Here is a 24,842-nt window from a genome sequence, read left to right as displayed (position 1 = left end):
GCGGATGGGGCCACACCCCAAACCTCTAGAGGCCCCGCTCGCCCGGCCCCAGACCTCAAGAGTCCTATTTCTATTGCCTCAGAGGAGACCGGGCCATCGGGTCCACGGGTCTGAAGTGACCAGACGTCTCCCAGGGCGGCTCAGCCATCGGTCGTTCCTGGTGTTGGGGAAGCCAGACTCTGTCAGGACTCGCAGCGCTCGCCATGACCTCCGACGGGCCTGAAGACCTCGCCCTCCGGATCACCCGCTCCGGGTCCGCGATGACGGCCACGCTGATCCTGGAGCCCGCGGGCCGCTGCTGCTGGGACGAGCCGGTGCGCATCGCCGTGCGCGGCCTGGCCCCCGAGCAGCCGGTCACGCTGCGCGCGTCCCTGCGCGACGAGAAGGGCGCGCTCTTCCGCGCCCACGCGCGCTACTGCGCCGACGCCGCCGGCCTGCTGGACCTGGCGCGCGCGCCCGCGCTGGGCGGCAGCTTCGCGGGGCTCGAGCCCATGGGGCTGCTCTGGGCGCTGGAGCCCGAGAAGCCTTTCTGGCGCTTTCTGAAGCGCGACGTGCGGACGCCCTTCGCCGTGGAGCTGGAGGTGCTGGACGGCCACGACCCCGAGGCCGGGCGGCTGCTGGGCCGGGCGGTGCACGAGCGCGACTTTCTGCGGCCGGGGGTGCGGCGGGAGCCGGTGCGCGCGGGCCGGGTGCGCGCCACGCTCTTCCTGCCGCCAGGTGACCCAGGGGGCGGGAGTGTGTGAGGGTCAGTGCCCTGGGCCACTGGTGGCCTCCGTGCTGCTCTAGCTGACGTTTGGCTCTGGAGCACGGGCAGCAAAGCTGGCATTGGCTGTCAATAGCGCTCAACAAAAATGGAGGATTTTGGCGCCAGGTTCTGCACTATGTATACCATTTAATCTCTGTAATATCCCAATGAGGTGGGTGGTGTTATGCTGCAGATGAAAAGCTAGGGTCAGATTGGTAGGTACATTGTCCTCTTTGCTATTAGTCACTCCTCTACAGGTCCCTGTAGGCATCAGCCCGACTGGTCATAGGCAAAATGCTGACGGTCAAGGAGGCTGTTGCCATGTCCCCTTCTCTAGTGTCCTGGGCACACTGGGCCCCTTTTCCACTCCTTCATGTCCCTCTTAACTGCAGATCACAGTTCAGACTTCACTGCCTTTTCATCTAAAGCCATCTTTGGATATTTCTTTTTCTTTCCTCATTTTTAAGTAGACATCTGAAATATCAGTACACAGAAACCCTGAGAGTTGACGCAACACAATGTAAGCTTTATTTTAAATTCTTAATTCTATGTCCAGTCCTCCAACAGAGCACTCTAAGTCAACACCATCTAAAATGTGAAATCCCTCCTTCCATGATATTTTCATGAACAAAAGACTTTTTTTATTTGAATCTGCTAAACTGTATTTGGAACTGATAAAATGCTTGGAAATGACAAAATATTCCTAGAGACAAGACCTTGAGCACAAAGTCTGTCTCCACCATGAAAGTTTTACATATACTGTACAGAACAAAATCAGCAACGAGTGATCTTTGGCACTGGAACAGGTAATTCCTTAGATATTCATGTAGTATCCAAACTGCACACCACATTACATCAGATTGCTGGATAACATTTGAATTTTACATTTAAATTATCTTAAAAAGTTAGAAGTCCTAGCTAACTTTTTCGCATCAGTATGCTAACCTTATCATAACACTTAGTGCCTGAGGTAGAGACTGCTGTAAGAGATTTAAAAAAACACAATTGAGAGCACAATAAAGAAAACCATTTTCAATCTTGGAAGCATATAGCCAAATGTCTTCACCTGGTTCAACAAGCCAACTCTGAAATGCAGAATTCTTTTTATCTCTGTAGAGATTTTACAGTGGAGTAGCTCTTTTATTTGGACTCCTGGATTTTGGAACGCTATGGATTGCTTCTTTAAAAAGTATGATTGTTAACATGGAATGTGTGTAAACCAAATCCACTTAATATCATTATTAAAAACAATAACAGAAATACATTAGAGACAATAGCAAATAAAAATGTTTCAGCTCTTCATGATGTGTGGTAAGAATGAGGACAAGTATGCAATTCAATCTAATGATTCTAACATTTGATGGTGAGTGAATTATTACAGATTTATGAGTTGAAATTTTGTTTCCAAAGTGCCGTGTATAGGTACAGGGGCTTTATTACTTTTAGGTGGTGAACAAAAGACTTGGTTACTCCCTCTTATGACAACTTAAAGATTCTTAGAATTTTGCAAATAATTTATCATAGAATCATCTGGACGGTCACATCATCAATGAGAAGGTACTCTGTGTTTTAGATTTTTCTCTCCCCAAGCAACTTGTGTCCCTTTTCAGTAGTGACTCAGGCATCTGCTCTCTTTCCTTTAATTTATAGGAACCCACTAAATAATTTAGAAAGGTGTCTAAAAGGAAAGCACATTCTTAAATTGTATAATACCTTTTGTCTATAATGTTCCCTTCTCTAGGACCTGGACCCTTCCCAGGGATCATTGACATCTTTGGTCTCGGAGGGGGCCTGTTGGAATATCGAGCCAGCCTTCTGGCTGGCCATGGTTTTGCCACGTTGGCTCTAGCTTATTATGACTTTGAAGATCTCCCCAAGCAACTGGACATCATACACCTGGAGTACTTTGAAGAAGCCCTGTGCTACATGCTTCAGCACCCCCAGGTTCTCCCATGTCTTTTATTTAATCAGTCTCTCTAGAAACATCTCCACAGAGGGTGTCCTTTACCAGGTGCAATGAGGCTATTCTGTTCTTCTTTCACAAAGATTTCTTTTGGAGACTTTTTGAACTTAAGGTACATATTATTTCCACTTTCTCTGCCAGATGGATTCATGGTGTAGAATTAATGGTAAAATCCATGTGAGATTCTTCTTAGTAATATTAAGATGCCTTTTGGTTTTATTTATTTATTTATTTTTATTTTTTTGAGACAGAGTCTCGCTCTGTTGCCCGGGCTAGAGTGCGTGCCGTGGTGTCAGCCTAGCTCACAGCCACCTCAAACTCCTGGGCTTAAGCTGATCCTACTGCCTCAGCCTCCTGAGTAGCTGGGACTACAGGCATGCCGCCACCATGCCCGGCTAATTTTTTCTATATATATTTTTAGTTGGCCAGACAATTTCTTTCTATTTTTTAGTAGAGATGGGGTCTCACTCTTGGTCAGGCTGGTCTCGAACTCCTGACCTCGAGCGATCCACCCGCCTCGGCCTCCCAGAGTGCTAGGATTATAGGCATGAGCCACCGCGCCGGCCGAAGATGCCTTTTGTAATGCAGATTTAGCTTCTAACTTATTTTCTTTGTATGTTTTTTAATCTTTAATTTTCTGTTCGGCCGAAGATGCCTTTTGTAATGCAGATTTAGCTTCTAACTTATTTTCTTTGTATGTTTTTTAATCTTTAATTTTCTGTTATCAGAGTAGATTCTCAGATTTTTATCACCTGTGTCCACTCCTTTAAGAAGCTAAGAACTACTTATTTGGGCTCCTAAGTCTTGTAATCATTTGCCAATATATATGGATGGGGCCTGAAGAATGATTCAGATCTTGAAATAGAACTTTAGATCCACACCATTGGATACACAACCACATTAAAACTTGGATCAGGCCTACCCAAGTGAGGCCCTGAACTTGATAGTCTCCATGAGGCTCAGCATTCTCTAGAGGATGATCCTCTGGAACATTATCAAATATGCCAATGACTTTAAGATTTGTTTGCCATGTGTTCAGCTAGATATTTAATACATGAGAAGAAACTCCACAAATGGTCAGCTGAGGTTCAGGTTCATTCTCTTATGGGCAATTCTCAGATTAAAGCTAGCAATATTTCTAGTTGTGTTTTACAAATATATTTTTGTATTAGATGAGTTCTTCAGTCTTCTCTCTTCTTTTCTTCCAGGTCAAGGGCCCAGGCATCGGGCTTTTGGGCATTTCTCTAGGGGCTGATATTTGTCTCGCCATGGCCTCATTCTTAAAGAATGTCTCAGCCACGGTTTCCATCAATGGATCTGTGTTCAGTGAAAACAGAGGCATACATTATAAACAGACTAGCATCCCACCATTGGGCTATGACCTGAGGAGAACCAAGGTACCTTTCTCAGGCCTCCTGGACATTGTGGATGTACGGAATGATATCGTCAGAGGGTACGAGAACCCCAGCATGATTCCAATAGAGAAGGCCCAGGGGCCCATCCTCTTCATTGTTGGTCAGGATGACCACACCTGGAGGAGTGAGTTATATGCTCAAGTAGCCTCTGAACGGTTGCAGGCCCATGGGAAGGAAAAACCCCAGATCATCTGTTACCCTGGGACTGGGCATTACATCGAGCCTCCTTACTTCCCCATGTGCCCAGCTTCCTTTCACATATTACTGAACAAACCTGTGATCTGGGGTGGGGAGCCCAGGCCTCATTCCAAGGCCCAGGTAGATGCTTGGAAGCAAATTCTATCCTTCTTCTGCAAACACCTGGGAGGTACCCAGAAGAGAGCTATCTCCAAACTGTAATGCATTTGTCTGTTGACCTGAGAGACTCAAGGTCAGAATCTAGTCTTCAATAACCCTGTGTGAATCGGATATATCATGGATAACATTAAATTCACATCTTTGCCATTAATGGTGTATTGTAGGTAACTTTATTAAATAAATTTTGTCATTAATTTTACTAATGTAACATATACTTGTAGAAGATTCAACTATATGTATAATAACACAAAAATATCTCTATTGTTAAAATTTGTGTTTTCTTCCAATTTTTTTTAGGTAATGTTTTAAGACATAGATGAGCTTTAAAGCTGTTGACTTTCTCTGTCACTGTAAGAATGGTCATCTAATGATTGCTTTTAAGCTACTGGTAGTAAGGTAGAATTGTCTTTCACCAAAAGGATAGAGAGAGGTGTTGATATAAGGATGGGCAGCTGACCTTTTCATTCTAGAGGTCAGAGAAGAATCCTTTGAGAGGAGTAATCGGGGGCATCTGTCTCTAGAAGAGTTAAGTCTAAGGACTGTTCCACGAATGAATGTCCCTCTCATTTCCTGGCTCTAATAACAGACCTTGGAAAATCATAGGATGATAATCTTAGAGGAATCATTTCTCACTTTGTCTTCAGGCTACAAATCACCATTAAGAATATTTGAAGAGGTAATGGCTGAGAATTTTCCAAAACTGATGTCAAAGACATCAAGCCACATATTCAAATAGCTCTATAAACCCCAGGCAGAATAAATACAGAGAAAACCCTATCTCATACGTTCTGTGACATTTCTCCCATAGGTGGGAGACCTATGTTCCTTTCCTTCAAGTCTGGATGGACTTCTGACTGCTTCAATCAGAGTAGAGCAGAAGTCATGCTATGTGACTTCACAGGCTAGGTCATAAAAGGCCATAAAGATTCTACTTTGTTTGCTGGGAACATCTACTTTGGGAGCTTGAGCCACCATTTGAGAAGCTTGTCTACCTGGAGGCTGTGTGATGCTGTGAGGAAGCCCCAAACACATGGAGAAGCTAACTGTTGGCACTTGGCTGACAATCCCAGTTGAGGTCAGCCTCTGAGTCATCTCAGCTCAGGTGCCAGATAAGTGAGTGAGAAAATCTCTAGATGATTCTAGCCCCTACCTGTTTGCTTTTCCCAGTGAAGGCTTCAGATAACCTAGAGCAGAGAAGAGGTGTCCAGTCAAGCTCTGCCAAATTGCAGATTTGTGAGCAAGAGAGATTGTTTTTGTTTTATGTGACTGTGTTGAGGTGTGTTTCAGTTATCTGTTGTTGTGTAACAAACCACCACAAAACGTAGTGGATTACAACAATAACTATGTATCCTTCTTGAGTCTGCAAAGTGGACAGGACTCAGTGGGAGTGGATCACTCCTGTTCCAAGTGGCAGTGGCTGTGGCAGTTGGCGAGGCTGGAGGATCTACTTTCAAGGCAGGGATGCTGGTGCGGGCTGCCAACGTGGTTTAGGGGGTTCTCAATTTCCTTCCATCTGGGCCTTTCCATTGGCTACTTGGGCTGAGTTTTAAGAATGAGCATCCCAAGACAGCAAGGCTGAACTGCATGGCCGTGGTTTGATATCATGTTGGAAGCTACATACTATCACTGTTGCCTTAATCTATTGGTCATGCAGTCAAAATGCTCACTGAAGTTCCAGAAGAACATAGAGTCCACCTCTTGAATGGAGAGTGGCCAGGTTCTAGAAAAGCATGTGGAATGGGAAATATTGTAGCCATCTTTGGAAAATACCATCTGCCTTCTGACTACAAATTTCTCTCACATGTCAAATGTACACATCCTTCCACTAAGCCTCCTCTACCCCCTACAAATCTCATTTCAATATAGTATCACACTGAGGCTTAAAATCCAAGATCTCCTTATCTGTATCAGGTCCAGGTACACAAGAGGCTCCTCGGCCAGGCATGGTGGCTCACGCCTGTAATCCTAGCAGTCTGGGAGGCCGAGGCGGGTGGATTGCTTGAGGTCAGGAGTTCGAGACCAGCCTGAGCAAGAACGAGACCCCATCTCTACTAACTCTACTAAAAATAGAAAGAAATGATCTGGACAGCTAAAATTATATATATAGAAAAAAATTAGCCGGGCATGGTGGCGCACACCTGTAGTCCCAGCTACTTGGGAGGCTGAGGCAGGAGGATTGCTTGAGCCCAGGCGTTTGAGGTTGCTGTGAGCTAGACTGATGCCAGGCCACTCTAGCCCCTAGCTGGCGATGGAGCGAGACTCTGTCTCACCAAAAAAAAAAAAAAAGCCTCTAATTCGTAACAAGTGTGAGTTACTCAATAACGTGATAAAACTCAATTCCAGTCCTGAATTCCTCTTAGGCGACTGGTGACTTTGCTACCTGGCAGGTTCCTCAAGAGCCAGCACACTCTTCGAAGGCCAGTGAGCTTCTGAAAAGCAGCAGTAGAAGTTGTTCCGCAACATAAAGAGGTTTTCGATACAGGAGCCCTTAGGCAAGTTCACGTGTGTCTGTATTCGCTCTTGCTGAAGGACAGGGCTCTGGCTCTGGCTTTTCCAGCTCGGATTAGCAACTGCTCTGCCCTAGTGGGCACTTAGCCAGCAGACAGACAGCCCTGGAGGATCTCAGCCACATCCGTGTTCGGTTGTTCCCACGTCTGAAATCAAGGCGCAGATTTGTGGCCTCGTCTCTTGCTGTCCTGCGAGCGTCCGGGCTGTGCCGAGGGGGCCTGAAAAGTTGGGCGCAGTTGCTGGGGGCTCCACCGCTGAGACTACGTGGCCGGATCTCTTGGGTTCCTGCCCGTATGGCGGCGACGCTGATCCTGGAGCCCGCGGGGCCGCTGCTGCTGGGACGAGCCGGTGCGCATCGCCGTGCGCGGCCTGGCCCCCAAGCAGCCGGTCACGCTGCGCGCGTCCCTGCGCGACGAGAAGGGCGCGCTCTTCCGCGCCCACGCGCGCTACCGCGCCGATGCCGCGGGCCTGCTGGACCTGGCGCGCGCGCCCGCGCTGGGCGGCAGCTTCGCGGGGCTCGAGCCCATGGGGCTGCTCTGGGCGCTGGAGCCCGAGAAGCCTTTCTGGCGCTTTCTGAAGCGTGACGTGCGGACGCCCTTCGCCGTGGAGCTGGAGGTGCTGAACGGCCACGACCCCGAGGCCGGGCAGTGCACGAGCGCGACTTTCTGCCGCCGGGGGTGGGGCGGGAGCCGGTGCGCGCGGGTCGGGTGCGCGCCGCGCTCTTCCTGCCGCCAGGTGAGCTACTGCTGGCCTGATTGTGCAGGTCTGCTGGTCTGTGGTCCTTGCGCTTTTACACGGAGGAAGGAGGTAGCTCCCAGCATTCTGGAGGTCAGTGTCAAGGAGACAGGAAAGAAAAGGAAAGCTGGCAGGGGAGGTGGCCCCGTTGCTCCAAAACTGAGAGGTCCTTCAAATCGGGTGCTGTTACAGGACCTCATAAGGAAAGTTAGAGGACACTTGTAATATTTAAAATAAAAACCATTGATAGTTTAGTTTTGATTTTTTAGTGTTTTTCAGTTTTGCAACTTTTCTTTCAACTCTCACAGCGTGTTGTTTAAGTAAATTAGCATTTAGGAAAGGAGGAAGGCCTCTTGCTGTCAACTGGAAATCTGAGATAATTGGATATTTTTACACAAAGAGCAGTCGGCCAGTGATAAAGTGAAAAGATGCTTGTCATTAGTAATCAATGAATGCAAAATAAAACTACAGAGTACATTTCACACCCTCAAAAGTGGCAAAATTTAAGGCCAGGCGCGGTGGCTCACGCCTGTAATCCTGGCACTCTGGGAGGCCGAGGCGGGTGGATTGTTTGAGTCAGGAGTTCAAGACCAGCCTGAGCAAGAGTGAGACCCCGTCTCTACTAAAAATAGAAAGAAATTATCTGCCCAACTAAAAATATATATAGAAAAAATTAGCCAGGCATGGTGGCACATGCCTGTAGTCCCAGCTACTCGGGAGGCTGAGGCAGTAGGATCGCTTAAGCCCAGGAGTTTGAGGTTGCTGTGAGCTAGGCTGACGCCACGGCACTCACTCTAGCCCGGGCAACAGAGCGAGACTCTGTCTCAAAAAAAAAAAAAAGTGGCAAAAATTTAGAAGTCTGACATTACCAATTGTTGACAAGTATGGAGAGGTAACTCACGTGCCCTGCTACCTGGAGCCAAAATATTCACCTACTCTGGGAATCAATTTGTCTTTACTTAGAAAATCGAATGTGTCATTCTACTTGTACATGTTTGCCAGGAGACATATTGTCTATAAGAGCAAAAACAACAAGAAATAGCCCAAATGTCAGTAATAGAATTGATGAATAAATTGAAGTATATTTCCAGCAGTCGAGGTGATTCAACTGCAGCTACAAGCATCAACATTGATGAATCTCCAAAATAATGTTAAGTGAAAACAAACCCCAGAAGAACACATTCAATATCATTCCCTTTAGATAAAATTCAAAAAATAGGCAAAATAAACAAAATATTGTTTACAGTACACATTTAAGTGCTAATACTGTAAAGAAAATCAAGAGAATGGTAAACACAAAATCCAGGATAGGGGAGAGGGAGGAAAGGGGCACATACTCAGGGGGCCTCAGTACTAAACTCTTTCTTTCTTTCTTTCTTTCTTTCTTTCTTTGTTTTTTCGTTTAAGAATTACCACAGTTATCCAAGTAGGTACTGAACTATTTCTTAAACTAGTGTTGGCTATAAAACATTTGCTTTATCATTCTTTAAATTTTATATGTGAAATAGAAACTTTTTATATAAATGAGAATATCCATTAAGTGGAATCATACAGAATGAGTATGTAGCCTTTTGAGTCTGTTTCCATTCACTTAGCTAACTGCAGAATGCTAAGTGCATTCTGGTAAGTGAATGCTTTTGAGATTCATTTGTGCTCTTCTGTGTATCAGTCCTTCTTTTTGTTCCTTAGTAGTGCTCCATGATATGGATATACAACAGTTTGTTTATTCACTTACCAGTTGAAGGACATTTGGGTTGTTTCCAGTATTTGGAGATCATGAATAAAGTCACTATACACACCTCCATACAAGTTTTTGTGTTAACACAGTTTTCATTTCTGTGGTAAGTATATGTTTAACCTCATAAGAAACTGCCCAACAGTTTTCCAAGGTGACTGTACCATTTTGCATTCCTACCAGCATCGTATGAGGGTTTCAGTTGCTCTGCATCCTCATTAGTATTTGGCATTGTCAGTTTTTGGGGGGAGAGTGCAATGTTTTTGTTGTTGTCATTGTTTGTAAATTATTTTTAATCTCAAAAGTAATGCATGCTCTTTGTGAAAATCTGTGGGGCTTCGAGGCTCTGGATGTAGAGAGGAATGTAGATTTAGCCTGTGCTGCTCTCTTTGGATGTCTGAAGGCCAAAGGTCTTTCAGTATTTCTGATTGTCAGTAGAAAACTTTGTCATCACCAGGTAGGCAACAAATGGTTTTTGATATGGCTGCAAAGTCTCAAGAATAGTTTAGTTTTGTGTTTTGTTTTTTCTTCCCAAGAACCGGGGCCCTTTCCTGGGATTGTGGACATTTTTGGAGTTGGAGGTGGCCTCCTGGAGTACCGAGCTAGTCTGCTGGCTGGGAAGGGTTTTGCTGTGATGGCTCTGGCTTATTACAACTATGAAGACCTCCCCAAGGGCACTGAGAACCTCCACCTGGAGTACTTTGAAGAAGCTGTCAACTACCTGCGCAATCACCCTCAGGTTAGCTCTTCTCTAAGTTGTATGGGCTACCTCTCAGGTCTCCTCCTCCAACAGAAGTTGGCACATTCATGACAGCTACTCCCTACCCCAACACACACTACCTTTTATAGTCACTTCTCATAGACATCTTCTGCACAATTCTGTATTACTGTCATACACTTCCTGCTAGTAAAGATGTTCTTAGTTGTTATTCTGGTATTTTAAATTCTAGTATGTTACAGTATTTCACAATGAGCCCAAACACATTTGAAAACCCTGGGTTTGACATAGGAAGTAAAAGGAAAGAAGAAGGTATTACTGTCTGTAGAAGGTGCCAGTTTAAACGTTTAACAGTCCTTTCTCCCCTGTACTTCCTGTCCTCTGCACAGGATTAAGGTGTTTTTTTGTTTGTTTGTTTTGTTTTGTTTTTTTAAGTTTTAAAGAAGGAATGGCAGCCAGAGAATCTGGATACTAGGAAATGTCTTGAGGGTTCTAGACTCAGAATATCAGGGGATGAGAAGATAAATCTGGCTTATTATATAATTCGGTCAGAGCTCAAGGTGGATAGAAGCATTGAAGCTCTTAGAAAAGCTGATAGGAGAGTTGGGTACAGTAGCGTGAGCCTGCAGTCCCAGCTATATGGGAGACTGAGGCAGGAGGATCACTTGAGCCCAGGAGTTCAAGGTTGTGGTGAGCTGTGATTGTGCCTGTGAATAGCCACTGCACTGTAGCCTGGGACTTTGTTTCGATGAAAAGAAAAGAAAAGAAAGGAAAGGAAAGGGAAGGGAAGGGAAGGGAAGGGAAGGGAAGGGAAGGGAAGGGAAGGAAGGGGAGGGGAGGGGAGGGGAGGGGAGGAGAGGGGAGGGGAGGGAAAGGAAAGGAAAGGGTGATAGAGTGTACTGTAGTAGAACCAGCATTAGCTATATAGAGAGAATAAGTATATTTGAGTTTTGATTTTGCCATTTACTACCTTCATGACTTGGGACCTCTATCTCTTTGAAAAATGGGGATGATAATAATATCATTTAATTCCTAGTACTTTTGTGAGGAATACATAGTTGAAACCAGTCAAGGGCGCTGTTGCAGAAGCCACAAGAAAAAAAAAGACTTCATTTGAGAAGTCGATCAAGTGACATTTGTTTATAACATAGAGGACACTGGTCACCGGGACAAGAGCAGTCCTTGTGGAATAGTGCAAACCCTAATTACCCTGGAGGAGATGGGGTAGAGAATGGAAGCTAAGAAAGAGCAACTACAGACAACTTTTCCCACAGATGTTGCTTTGAATGGAAGTAGAGAACTAGGGCTGTAACTAGAGTAGATGGGGCTAAATAATTGCCAGTAAACTGTAAGAGATGCCAGAGCATGGAAGTACACTGATGGGAAAGAGCCAGCAGGGAAGAAAGCTAGCAAGGCAGAAAGAGGGGGGCAGTAATTACAGGAGTGAAATCCTGGAGAATGAGATCCCAAGTATGAACAGAGGGGTGGCCTTTGTTAAAAACAGAAATGTGTTTATTTTTTTCTTTCTAATTATATCTTGAGGTCTCCGTCAGGAGAATGGCAGTAAACTCTAGCCCTGCCATGTTGGGATTCCAGGAGATTTGGATGTGGCTGTTTGCAGTGTGCCTTTCACGGGATATTTTTTATCCTGGCAGATGATGGCCGAATGCCTAAGTGTCTGACATCTGACCAGACGTCGTTAGAGGAAACTTGTTTATACTTCTTTAATGCTCTTGTGACTCTTACTTGACCTGTGGCCAGTTTGTTCCTACCAAGATAGCCACTCTGTAGGATAGCCCTGACCTGAAAAGAAGTTAGGTGTGTGCGTCAGGTGAGACACAGAGGAAGCAGCACAACAAAACACATGAAATAACAGAAGCAGTTAATTACTGACAGCTCCAGACAAAAGAGGACAGTGTGCTTCACAGAGCCACCAGGAAGAGGGGAACTATCTGGGACACGCACATTCAACTAGGGGATAGGGAGCAAGAGGACCTATGGGCCAAGTGCTTCATTGGGGCCCAGGGTGTTACCCAAGCAGGGGGTGGGGGGATGGAGGGGGGATTGGCTAGTTTATAGAAAACACACACAAGGTAGGGAATTTATTTACATGAGTCTGGTGTCGGCCATTAGGTTTCAACATGGTCAGCAGCTGTGAGGTATGTTGGGTTTTGGGTCAGTGGGATGAGGAACAAGTGGGCTATATCACAGACAACCACACACAGGGGAAGTTTTCAGTAGGCCAAAGATGACAGAGTATGACTGGGTTTCCAATAACTTATGTTGGACTTAAAAATAGATGCTGAGGCAGCAACTATATTCAACAAATTTATGTCAGATGCTTCTTTGGAAACAGGACAGAAGACAGGGAGTTTGAGTTCATTTGGAAATGGGTAGATTTGCCAGTGAGAAAATGAGAAGTTCCTACCAAATAGTGTCTGTTGTCATCTCAATAAAAGAGGAAGAACTGATGATCACACCACTGCACTGCAGCCTGGGCAACAGAGCAAGACCACATCCCTACCAAAATAAAATAAAATAATAAAGTATAAGGAGCTGAAAGTAAAGGGGAAAGTGGGAGTTAAAGGGAGAAGATAGGAGAAGGCATGAAGTAGTCTTTTAGAGAAGTGAAAAGTGAACATACCAGTGAAGTGTGGCAGGATTGATGGGCACTGGGGATGCTCATTTGAAATTTGTGGTCATGAAATGAAAGGAAGATCTGTTAGCACAAATGTGTATTTTTTCCTCCAGCAATGTTCATTTGCACAAATGCAGGCCTGGAAGAAGTGAATACATAGATTTAACCAGAGTTAGCATTTTTCTAGGCCTGTATGATCAAAGTTTGCAATGAAGTGATGATACCAATGAAGCATGCAATCTAAGCTGGAGGAGGTGGGAAGTGAGAACATGAGAGAGATACTGAGTGTGAAAAAGTGGTAGCCAGGGTCTCAAGGAGATGGACACGGGTGTTACCAGAATGGCTGAACTGAAAGTATTGAAGATGGTGATCTGAGAGTAGAATACTTGAAGCTGACGTTTTGGAGATGATATAGATATTGATGATGACTCAGTTTAGTTATGACAATGGGACTGGGTAGCTGAGATAGGATACAGAAAAAGATCATTAGAGATACTAAGTCAAGGAGCTGAGCAGCCAAAGTAATTGACAGATCATCCACATGGTTGTCGCCAAGAACGGTTATGGAGAAATTGTGGAAAGGAGGACACAGAGGGAAAGGGTAAGTAAATTTCCCAAGGTTCCAAACTGGGTAAATGGTGGAGCCTAGATTCAGGCTCAGGTTCACCTGACTTCCAAGGGTGGACACCACTCACCATGCTACACTGTCTATTGTTTCATTCTTCTTCTTGTGCCCCTGTTCCTTTCCCAGGTAAAGGGTCCAGGAGTCGGGCTGCTTGGAATTTCCAAAGGGGGTGATCTCTGCCTTTCCATGGCCTCTTTCCTGAAAGGCATCACGGCTGCTGTCATAATCAGCGGCTCTGTGGCCAATGTCGGGGGAGCCTTACACTACAAGGGCAAGACCCTGTCCCCTGTGGGCAGTAACAAAAATCGAATCAAGGTGACCAAAGATGGCTTTGCAGACATTGTGGATGCCCCGAACAGCCCTTTGGAAGGACCTGACCGGAAAAGCTTCATTCCTGTGGAAAGGGCTGAGAGTACCTTCCTGTTCCTCATAGGTCAGGATGACCGCAACTGGAAGAGTGAGTTCTATGCTCATGAGGCCACTAAACGCTTAGAGGGCCATGGGAGGGAAAAGCCCCAGATCATCTGTTATCCAGCGGCGGGGCACTGTATTGAGCCTCCTTACTTCCCCTTGTGCCGGGCTTCCCTGCACACCTTGCTGGGCAGTCCTGTCATCTGGGGAGAGGAGCCCAGGGCTCATGCCATGGCCCAGGTGGATGCTTGGGAGCAACTCCAGACTGTCTTCCACAAACACTTGGGTGGTAAAGAGGGGACAGTTCCAGCAAAACTTTTTATTTGATTGTGTGGCATCTCTGATGATAACCTTTCCCAGGAACAGCTTCCACAATTGGTGTGTATATTCCTTTTTTCAATAACTACTTGGAGTTTTTCCCCCTTCACTGTTAAAATGAAGTTACCAGTGAGAATGAGTTTTTAAGATTGTTATAAACTCTAGACTTTATTAGTCTGGGAGGGGAATGATTCTGCAGAAAACACAAGAGGTGGAAAAAGCATACCTCTTGCTGTCTCATAACACATAACTGATAAGGCTTTAGCTCTGAAAGGAAAAATGTGTAACACCAATTCACAGTGCCTGGTACATAATGGGAGATCAATAATTATTGCTGAATGACTAATTAGTAAGGCAATGATTACCTACTACGGAGGAAAGGCATATAGTATCAAAAATATAATATCAGATTTGTGTCTCCTTTATAAATGGAAGTTAACATCTTAGCTATAGACTGATTACTAATTAGATATAAAACTACTAAAAAATTTCAAAACAAATATATTTTTAGTTCTTAGATGTCTTCTGCTTGGATGAATAAGGATTCTTTTAGTATTAATAAATTTTATGTTCCTTTTTATACATATAGACCCTTAAGATTTAGTTGTTTCAAAAGCTGGTAAAACATCTTTTAGATGAATTACATGAGTGATTTAAACCATGATAAATGTGAAAATAAAATGTTGGAAATTAAACAACATGCTCCTGAATGATCACTAGGTCAACAAAGAAATAAAAATGGAAATTTAAACATTTTTTGAAAGGAATGAAAATGAAAACACAACATACCAAAACCTGTGGGATACATAAAAATCAGTGCTAAGAGGGAAGTTTATAGCATTAAATGCCAAAATCAAAAAGGTAGAAAGAACACATATTAACAACCCAACATTACGTCTCAAAGAACTAGAAAAATAAGTAAAAACCAAACCCAAAGTTAGAAAAAGAAAACAAATAACAAAGATCAGAGCAGAACCAAATGAATACAAAGGATAATTGAAATGAAAAGTTGGTTCTTGGAAAAGATAAACAAAATTCATAAACTACTAGCTAGACTAACAAAAGAAAGAAGAGCCAATTAAACATAATCACAAATGAAAATGGAGACATTACAACTGGTACTAAAAAATACAAAAGATCATCAGAGACTATTATGGACAAATAAATGTTCACAAACTAGAAAAACTAAAGGAAACGGATGAATTCCTGAAAGCATACAACCTTCTGAGATTGAACCAGAAAAAAAAAATAGAATTCCTAAATAGACCAATAATGAGTAGTGAGATTGAATCAGTAATAAAAAATATCCCAACAAGAAAAAGCTCAGGACCTGATTGGTTCACAGCTGAATCCTATCAGACATACAAAGAAGAACTGGTACCAAACCTACTGAAACTGGTCCAAAAGATTCTATGAAGCCAGTATCACCCTGACACCAATGTCAGGAAAGTACATGCAAAAAATGAAAAGTGCAAACCAATATCCCCCATTGCACAATGATACAGAAATCCTCAACAAAATACTCGCAAACCAAATCCAAAAGTACATCAGAAGGATAACTCACCATGATCAGGTGGGTTTCATCCCAGGAATGCAAGAATGGTTCAATGTATGCAAGTCAATAAATGTGATTCACCACATAAACAGAATTAAAAAGAAAAACCATATGATCTTCTCAATAGATGCAGAAAAAGCATTCAATAAAATCCAGCACTGCTTCATGATAAAAACCTTCAACAAACTAGGCATAGAAAGAACATACCTCAAAATAATAAAAGCCATATATGACAACCCACAACCAACATCATACTGAATGGGGAAAAGCTGAAAGCATTCCCCCTAAGAATGGGGACAAGACAAAGGTGTCCACTGTCACCACTTTTATTCAACATAGTACTGGAAGTCCTGGCCAGAACAATCAGTCAAGAGAAAGAGATAAAGAACATCCAAATCAGAAAAGAGGAGATCAAAGTATCTTTGTTTTCTCATAATATGATCTTATATATAGAAAACTCTAAAGACTCCTGCAAAAGACTCCTAGAATTGATAAATAAATTCAGTAAAGTCTCAGGTTACAAAATTAATGCACACAAATCCAGTAGCATTCCTATACACTAATAACAGTCAAGTTGAGTGTCAAATCAACTACTCAATTCCATTTACAATAGCTACAAAGGAAATAAAATATTTAGGAATATACGTAACCAAGGAGGTGAAAGATCTCCACAAGGAGAACTACAAAACACTGATGAAAGCAATCATAGATGACACAAACAAGTGGCAATCATGGATTGGAAGAATCAGTATTGTGAAAATGTTCATATTGCCCAAACTGATTTACAGATTCAATGCAATTCCCATCAAAATACAATGTTATTTTTCTCTGAATTAGATGAAATAATCCTAAATTTCATATGGAATCAAAAAAGAGCCTGAATAACCAAAGCAATCCTAAGCAAAAAGAGTAAATCTGGAGACATCACAGGACCTAACTTCAAATTATACCACAAGGCAATAGTAACCAAAACAGCACGGTTTTGGTATAAAAATAGACACATAGATCAATGGAACAGAACAGAGAACCCAACAATAAAACCATATACCTACAACCAACTGATTTTTGACAAAGCACTCAAAAACAGACTCTGGGGAAAAGGTGCCTTATTCAATAAATGGTGCTGGGAAAATTGGAAAAATGTATGTAGAAGAATGTAATTGGACCCATATCTCTCACCATATGCAAAAATTAACTCAAGATAGGTTAAAGACTTAAATGTAAGATCTGAAATCATAAAAATTGTAGAAGAATACATAGGAAAAACTCTTCTAGATATTGGCCTAGGCAAAGAATTTATGACTAAGACCTCCAAAGCAAACACAGCAATAGCAAAAATAAATAGGACTTAATTAAACTAAAAAGTTTCTGCACAGCAAAGGAAATAATCAACAGAATAGACAACTTACAGAATGGGAGAAAATATTTGCAAACTACACATCTGACAAAGGATTAATATCCAGAGTCTACAAGGACCTCAAATATTTAATAAATTCACAAGCAAAAAACAAACAACCTCATTAAAAAGTGGGCAAAAGATTAGAACAGAATTTTTCAAAAGATATACAAATGGCCAACAAATATATTAAAAAAATGTTCAACATCACTAATCATCAGGGAAATGCAAATTAAAACCACAATGAGATACCACCTTATTCCTGTCAAAATGGCCATTATTAAAAAGTCAAAAAACAATACATGCTGGCATGAATGCAGTGAAAAGGGAATCCTTATACACCGTGGGAATAAAAATTAGTACAACCTCTATGGAGATCGGTATGGCGATTCCTCAAAGAACTAAAAGTAGACCTACCATTTGATCCAGCACTCCCACTACTGGGTATCTACCCAAAGGAAAAGAAGTCATTGTATCAAAAAGATATCCTGCATCTGAATGTTAATCGCAGCACAATTCACAATTGCAAAGATATGGAATCACCCTAAGTGCCCATCAACTGAGAAAACATGGTATACATATACCATGGAGTACTACTCAAGAAGGAATGAAATAATGTCTTTTCCAGTAACTTGGATGGAACTGGAGACCATTATCCTAAGTGAAGTATCTTAGGAACAGAAAAACAAATACTGTGTGTTCTCACTTATAAGTGGGAGCTAAACAATGAGTATATATGGTCACACAAAGTTCAGTGATACACATGGGAGACTAGGAAGTGGGGGAAGGAGAAGAGTGGAGGTAAAGGATCAAAAATGACCTATCGGGTACAATGGATACTATTTGAGCAACAAGTACACTAAAATCCCTGATTTCACCACTATATAAAAACCACTTGTATCCCCTAAATCTCTTGAAATTAAAATAAAATAAAAATAAAAACTGCATTCAGAATGGTGTGGCATTGGGAACCAATCAGGCTCTTCTGCAAACACACAAATACTGAGCTTCTGGCCCCTGTGGCATTTAGCCCTGGGTTACACCTGAGACTGGGCTCTATAAAAAGTGAAGAATCTACCTGGAGGGGTATCCTTGTTATAAATACATAAAGGCTTAGAGACAGACAGAACAGATCTTGAAGTAACTTAAAACCTCCACAATACACAGAGAGGGGAGGGGGGAAAAGAGGGAAATGTAGCTCTGCCTGGGGTCTGTACTAAATACCTCCAGTTCAAGAATTATGTAGTAAAGTCCTCTTTTTTGGGAATGGGGGGGAGGTTGTCCCTAGCCAGCCTGCATGCTCAATGACCACAAGTTAAGCCCGATACTGACATTCACATCCCTACAGATTTACGCAGAGCCTATTCAGTCACTTCCCATTCAGGAGAGACCCCCAAGTGGATGTCAGAAACTCCGGGACAATACAGAATGCTACATATACTATATTTTTTCCCATACACACAGACATATAAATTTAATTTACATATTAGGCACAATATTCCTGCACTTTGCGGTCATTATTAAGTAAAATAAGGGTTACCTGAATGCAAGAACTGCAGTACCTCCACAGAGGATTTGATAGACCAGATGGCTACTAAGTGACTAACAGGCAAGTGACCTATCTATACTGGTTAATACTCTGGAAAAAGGGATAATTCACGTCGGGGCAGGGCAGGACAAGGTTTCATCACGCTACTCAAAACAGCACGAAATTTAAAACTTATGAATTGTTTATTACTGGAATTTTCCATTTAATATTTTTAGACCACAGTTGACCACAGGTAACTAAGACCACAGAAAGTATGTATGTAGGCATTGTGAAAATTCACTTAACTATACACATAGGATTTGTGCATTTTTTTAGTAAGTTATACTTCATTAAAAGCTTTAAAAAATGTTGCCATAGACCCCGTGAAGGGGCTTGATCTCATCTACTTCTGGTTTTACCACGAATAGATTGCAGTAACTTTGAGTCCAAGTGAGAGTGGTGTGGGGCAGGTTGAAGCCACACCCAGAACCTCTGAACTTCCCTGTGCGCCCCGCCCTGGGCCAGAGGAGCCTGGTTCCTTTGGCCCCAGAAGAGTGAAGGCCATTTGCTCGGGGCCTTTTGCTCCACAGGTCTGAAGCGATCAGACGCCTCCCCGACCAGACGCCTCCCCGGCTGGCTCAGCCATCTACCTGTCCCAGCGCCAGGGGACGTCAGATCCCGCCAGGACTCTTGGCGCGCTCTCCACGACCTTCCACCGGCCTGAGGATCAGGCTCTCTGCCTTCCCTGCTCTGGGTCCGCGATGACGGCGACGCTGATCCTGGAGCCCGCGGGCCGCTGCTGCTGGGACGAGCCGGTGCGCATCGCCGTGCGCGGCCTGGCCCCCAAGCAGCCGGTCACGCTGCGCGCGTCCCTGCGCGACGAGAAGGGCGCGCTCTTCCGCGCCCACGCGCGCTACCGCGCCGACGCCGCCGGCCTGCTGGACCTGGCGCGCGCGCCCGCGCTGGGCGGCAGCTTCGCGGGGCTCGAGCCCATGGGGCTGCTCTGGGCGCTGGAGCCCGAGAAGCCTTTCTGGCGCTTTCTGAAGCGCGACGTGCGGACGCCCTTCGCCGTGGAGCTGGAGGTGCTGGACGGTCACGACCCCGAGGCCGGGCGGCTGCTGGGCCGGGCGGTGCACGAGCGCGACTTTCTGCGGCCGGGGGTGCGGCGGGAGCCGGTGCGCGCGGGCCGGGTGCGCGCCACGCTCTTCCTGCCGCCAGGTGACCCAGGGGGCGGGAGTGTGTGAGGGTCAGTGCCCTGGGCCACTGGTGGCCTCCGTGCTGCTCTAGCTGACGTTTGGCTCTGGAGCACGGTCAGCAAAGCTGGCATTGGCTGTCAATAGCGCTCAACAAAAATGGAGGATTTTGGCGCCAGGTTCTGCACTATGTATACCATTTAATCTCTGTAATATCCCAATGAGGTGGGTGGTGTTATGCTGCAGATGAAAAGCTAGGGTCAGATTGGTAGGTACATTGTCCTCTTTGCTATTAGTCACTCCTCTACAGGTCCCTGTAGGCATCAGCCCGACCAATCAGAAGACCCAATTCCCTAACCCTTTGCCCACCAAACTATCTTTAAAAACCATTTCTCCCAAGTTCTCAGGGAGATGGATTTCAGAAATCCTTCCCATCTCCTCACATGGTGCCTGCAATATTAAACTCTTTCTCTGCTGCAAACCCTGTTTTCTCAGTGTATTGGCTCCCTCTTGAGCAGTGGGCAATGAACATGGTTGGGCTATAACAAGATCCCATCTCTACAAAAAATGGAAAAATTACCTGGGCATGGTGGCCTGTGCCTGTAGTCTCAGCTACTTGGGAGGCTGAGGCAGGATCAGTTTGAGGTTGCAGTGAGTTATGATGATGCCACTGCACTCTAGCCCCAGGCAATAGAGCAAGACCTCAAAAAAAAAAAAAAAAGCTTATGGAAGGCATTGTACTTTTTTAAGTGCTAACATGCAGATATGCATCAAATCCAATATTCATGGCCAGCATAATGATGGATTTGGAGGAAGAAGTCAAAATTACTTATTTTTCTAAAGTTGGAGGGTTACTCATCTTTCTCTCCATATATATATATATGTGGGGGGGGGTGTATAATTTAGCTAAAGGACCAAAGACAAAAAGACTTTAATAAGTATTTTTCAAAGAGAGCAGGGTTGTTGGATGGATCTAAACTAAAAACTCTTGGTCCAATGGCCATATGCTTTCAGTGGCAGATATATTAGATCGAGAAATAGGACACATGACAATTATGATTTTATTTATGGGTAAGTGGAATAAGATTTGAAAATAGGATTTCCCCCTCAAATTTAGGATTTATATACATGTTACTGAAAGGTCAGCACTTGTCCCTGAGGCAGGATCAGAAGAACCAGGATAAGTGGTTGAGGAAAAGGAAAGAGGAGTTTATTAATTTGCCAGCAAATGAGGAGAATAAAGACTCCCATCTTAAAATGCTGTCGTCCTACTCATAAGCGGGAATACAGAATTTTTAAAGGGAGGGTTTCCAGCTTCAGGCTATTGGTGTTTAACTATAGTTGATTTTGACTGGTCCCATCTCCAGGGAAGACAATCTCTTGTGACTTCCTCCTGCCTGGAAACTCCTCCCAGAAAATTCTGTTGAGCCATCTCCTGTGGTAGGAAGAACAAAGGACACTCCCTCCCAACCACAGGCCTGAGGCAAGGATGTAGGTTTTAATTCCCAAAAAGACTGAGGGAGGTTTTAAAAAGACAGAAAACATTTTTACCCTTTCTCAGGCCGTTGCCTCTGTTGCATGCACACTCTTCTTCCTTGACAAGTGGTTTAATGAAATGTGCTCACGTGGGTTAATTAACCTCATCTTACACATGCATTTTAATTAAGAATTCTATAGTAGAAAAGAAATTTAAAATTACATGTATCAATACATTCTTTACTGTAAAAGATTCAAGAAATACAAATAAATTAAGAGATCCTCTGGACTCATTACTCAATCCCAGTCTTCTCCCAAGGATCATTACTGTTATCAACTTAAGGTGTACCTTCCAGAACCATTTTGTATGCATATACATCCAAATCTGAAGATGAATGAAAAAATACGGTTTTATTTTATGGGTTCAATGTCTTCTCTTAAAAAAACAAATGTTATATACTGTAAGCTTTTTTCTGCATACAAAAATATACATTGTTAATACTTGTGCCAGGCCACAGGACAACAGAGCTTCTTTCTTCAGAGTATATACATTTGTAGTTCAGTTTTCTGACTGAAAGGCGAAATTTGTGCTTTCTCCTCCCCTCGTCCCCTTGGTCACAACTAGGCTGGTTTTAGGGCTTTGTGGGCATTCAAGTCAGGGGACTAGTCAGGGGACTTCTCTAGTTTCAACTCTCAATCCCTACCATTTTATAGTTCAATTCAGTGTCTCATCTTAAACGTTTAAACTTTACCTTTGACTGTCTTTCTTAATCCCGGGCAAAAAACGGTTTCAAGGAAGGTACGGAATGGGCAGGAGCCTCGCACACTGGGCCTCTTTCAATCAGGTTTAGGGAATAGTGTCCCCTGGTGGCTAGTGAGGGACTTTAGAGAAGACGACGGGCTGGCATTTTCTGTCAGAAATCAGGAACTTCTCCACACATCGAGGGGTACACTCACCGTGAGACCCTGCCTCTTTCAGGCGACCCCGCCACAGGACCTCCAAAAGCACGAACGCGTCGCCCTTTCTTGCAGCCCTTTGCTAGGCCGCGACCCAGGGACCAGCCCAGGTCCTAACGCGGGCCCGGCAGGGTCTATCGCCGCGCGGCCACGCCCCTCCGGATCACGCCCTGCCCGGCGGGCCCTCACCGCGAGCGCCGACCCTCCTGGGCCGCTCAGTCGTCTGCCCGGGGCAAAGACGCGACGATCGCGGCAGCTTGTGTCGGGCAGCCCTAGCCGCGCTCCGAGCCTCAGGGGTTCCCCTCCAGCCCCGGACGTCGATGTCCACATCGTCCTTTTTCTCCCAAAAGGCCGTGACCCTGACTGTCACGCCCAAGACTGGGCTGGCCGACGAGCTCCTGGATTTTGAAGTGGAAGGCTTAGGCCCCTGGGGAACGGCTGAGCCTGCAGGCATCAGCCGCCCGCTCCCGAGGCCGCCTCTTCCACTCGCTCGCCCGCTACGAGGCGGACAGCCACGGGGGAGGCTGGACCTGGCCCGGGACCCGGCTCTGGGCGGCGACTTCCTGGGCGTGGAGCCTATGGGGCTCCTGTGGAGTCTCTCGCCGGCCACTTCGGAGGATCCCTGCCTCAGCCGGATGCCCAGGGGCGTGATGAAAATCCCCCTCAAAGTGGAGGTGACCGTCCACCTCGCGCCGCGGCAGCCGGCAGGGCCGCCGGGCGGGCCCCGCGCTGGCCTCTGCGCAGCTGCAGCGCTGGTCGCCCTGCCCCGAGCTGCGCCCGGCTCCTCTGCAGGCCGGTGGCCTGCGGGGCGTCTTCCTGCTGCCCCCAGGTGCTGGGGGCCTTTTGCGCAGGGGGCCTGGCGGCGGATTGAGGTGCTGACTGGCTGGCCTGTGAAAGCTGATTTGCCTAGCTAATTAGTCATCTGAAAACAAAGCGAGCTCCTTAATTCCATTATTTTGTCTCCGAAACATCGGGTGGTACGTTCATTCCTCAAAATAGTGGATAAAATGAATCTGAATACCTCTCTTCTGCCAGCTGCCCACCCTCCAGACCCCTAGTGCTGCAGACGCTTTTCCTTGCGAGCGTACACCTTGCATGTTTGCTATACTAAGCATAAGATTGCTGTAAGGTTTCCAGCATTAAGTGCTTGTTTGCCTATCTCTACTAGGGTAGAGCTTTGTGTTAATTTATAATAACTTTTCCCGTTATCATTTCTTGTTAAAAATAACAAGAATAGGCCGGGCGTGGTGGCTCACGCCTGTAATCTTAGCACCCTGAGAGGCTGAGGCGGGAGGATCGCTTGAGCTCAGGAGTTCCAGACCTGAGCAAGAGAGAGACCCCCGTCTCTACTAAAAATAAAAAGAAATCAGCCAGGTGTGGTGGCACAAGCCTGTAGTCCCAGCTGCTAGGGAGGCTGAGGCAGGAGAATCGCATGAGCCCAGGAGTTTGAGGTTGCTGCGAGGCACTCTAGGCCCTTTTTTTGAGACTGTCTCAAAAAAAATTATAAAGAAACACAATAATTTAACATATCTTGTTAAAAATGATAAGATTACAAAACTTTTATTGGTACAGTTTGAGTATCTCTTATTTAAAATGCTTGGGACCAGGAGTGTTTGAGATTTCAAATTTTTTCGGATTTTGGAATATTTGCACATACATAATGGGCTATCTTAGGGATGGAACCCAAGTCTAAACACGAAATTCATTTATGTTTCATATACACCTTATACACATAGCCTGAAGATAATTTAATACAGTATTTTAAAATAATTTTGTGATGAAACAAAGTTTGTGCACCTTGAACAATCAGAAAGCAAAGATATCAGGTGTGGAATTTTCCACTTGTGGCATCATGTGGGTGCTCAAAAAGTTTTTGGATTTTGTAGCATTTTGGTTTTGTGATATTCTGATTAAAGGTGCTCAACTTGTATCTCTTCAAGCCCCCAAATGAATGAAGTCCTGTAATACTGTTCACTCTTTTATCCTGGCTGCATGTTAGGATAAATACCTTTTTATTGTTGTCTGATGTACTCTAATGCCCTGGAGACATTCATTATGATGAGAAAACTGTTTTGTTGACCATTTCATAGATCAAAGAACAACGTTATTTTATAAATGAGGAAACAGGCTTAAAGTGTTTTAATCAAATCATACAGCTCGGTGATGCTAAAATCAGGATTCTAGTCAAATTCTTTGGGCCCCAAACTCTGGCTTTTTAGGAATTCTGTAAACAAAGGCTAAATAAATGAATCGATAACTAAAATAATTAAGTTTTTTATTTTGAAAAGCCCAGTCTGCCTCATCCCCTACTCTCATCCCTGGAGATCCTTAGGGACAACTAAGAATCTTTACAATGTGAGATTTAAAACATTTTCATAGCTGAAAGGGGACTTTTTTGGAAATAGCCTGTAATAGATAAGGTCCAAGCAAATTTCCATACTGGGGATTAAATTACTGAATTGAAATAAAATGAACAAGTAAATTCTCAGTCATTTTAATGTGGTAATCAGGTGAGTATCTTTAAGCCAGAGACCTGAAAGCTCTATTTCTAGAATGATTAGAAAGTCTA

General features: G+C 44.3%; 3 protein-coding genes and 1 long non-coding RNA gene across 5 annotated transcripts; 3 read left to right on the top strand and 1 right to left on the bottom strand.

The window, feature by feature from the left end:
* The first annotated feature begins 70 nt into the window (after positions 1 to 70).
* On the top strand, positions 71 to 4,631 carry LOC123647020 (peroxisomal succinyl-coenzyme A thioesterase). Of its 2 annotated transcripts, none has more exons than XM_045564208.1 (3): positions 71 to 717; positions 2,487 to 2,689; positions 3,917 to 4,631. In XM_045564208.1, the coding sequence occupies exons 1-3, from the start codon at positions 204 to 206 to the stop codon at positions 4,520 to 4,522; spliced, it is 1,323 nt and encodes a 440-aa protein (XP_045420164.1). In that variant the 5' UTR covers positions 71 to 203; the 3' UTR covers positions 4,523 to 4,631. The 2 variants fall into 2 exon arrangements, with proteins under 2 accessions (XP_045420164.1, XP_045420169.1); XM_045564213.1 differs by having other exon boundaries at positions 266 to 581.
* A 2,440-nt stretch (positions 4,632 to 7,071) lies between these two features.
* On the top strand, positions 7,072 to 14,299 carry LOC123647034 (acyl-coenzyme A thioesterase 1-like). The gene is given in 5 exon segments (XM_045564226.1): positions 7,072 to 7,311; positions 7,313 to 7,625; positions 7,628 to 7,723; positions 9,995 to 10,197; positions 13,566 to 14,299. Coding segments are annotated over 5 exon segments (1,254 nt in total). The 5' UTR covers positions 7,072 to 7,281; the 3' UTR covers positions 14,178 to 14,299.
* Positions 14,300 to 19,187: 4,888 nt separating this feature from the next.
* Positions 19,188 to 20,165, top strand: LOC123647042 (peroxisomal succinyl-coenzyme A thioesterase-like). The gene has a single exon (XM_045564239.1). It carries the CDS (start codon positions 19,409 to 19,411, stop codon positions 19,889 to 19,891), a length of 483 nt encoding a protein of 160 aa, XP_045420195.1. The 5' UTR covers positions 19,188 to 19,408; the 3' UTR covers positions 19,892 to 20,165.
* Positions 20,166 to 20,511: 346 nt separating this feature from the next.
* Positions 20,512 to 22,774, bottom strand: LOC123646999. The gene is made up of 3 exons (XR_006738107.1): positions 22,274 to 22,774; positions 21,392 to 21,511; positions 20,512 to 20,542 (listed from the first exon to the last, which is right to left on the bottom strand). It is a non-coding gene; the product is annotated as an uncharacterized LOC123646999 (long non-coding RNA).
* Positions 22,775 to 24,842: the final 2,068 nt, after the last annotated feature.

Source organism: Lemur catta, chromosome 1 (assembly GCF_020740605.2).
Source record: "Lemur catta isolate mLemCat1 chromosome 1, mLemCat1.pri, whole genome shotgun sequence".
NCBI classification, from domain to species: Eukaryota; Metazoa; Chordata; class Mammalia; order Primates; family Lemuridae; genus Lemur; species Lemur catta.
Note: the sequence above shows the minus strand (reverse complement) of the source record. Positions and strands in the feature narration are given on the sequence as shown.

What these genes read in the sequence shown, in the direction of transcription:
- LOC123647042 (XM_045564239.1), top strand. Translation starts at nt 19,409, where the DNA reads ATGACGGCGACGCTGATCCTGGAGCCCGCGGGCCGCTGCTGCTGGGAC.
- LOC123647020 (XM_045564208.1), top strand. Translation starts at nt 204, where the DNA reads ATGACCTCCGACGGGCCTGAAGACCTCGCCCTCCGGATCACCCGCTCC. An exon ending in CACGCTCTTCCTGCCGCCAG is followed by an intron (nt 718 to 2,486) that starts GTGACCCAGGGG and finishes TCCCTTCTCTAG; the next exon opens with GACCTGGACCCTTCCCAGGG. An exon ending in ACATGCTTCAGCACCCCCAG is followed by an intron (nt 2,690 to 3,916) that starts GTTCTCCCATGT and finishes CTTTTCTTCCAG; the next exon opens with GTCAAGGGCCCAGGCATCGG.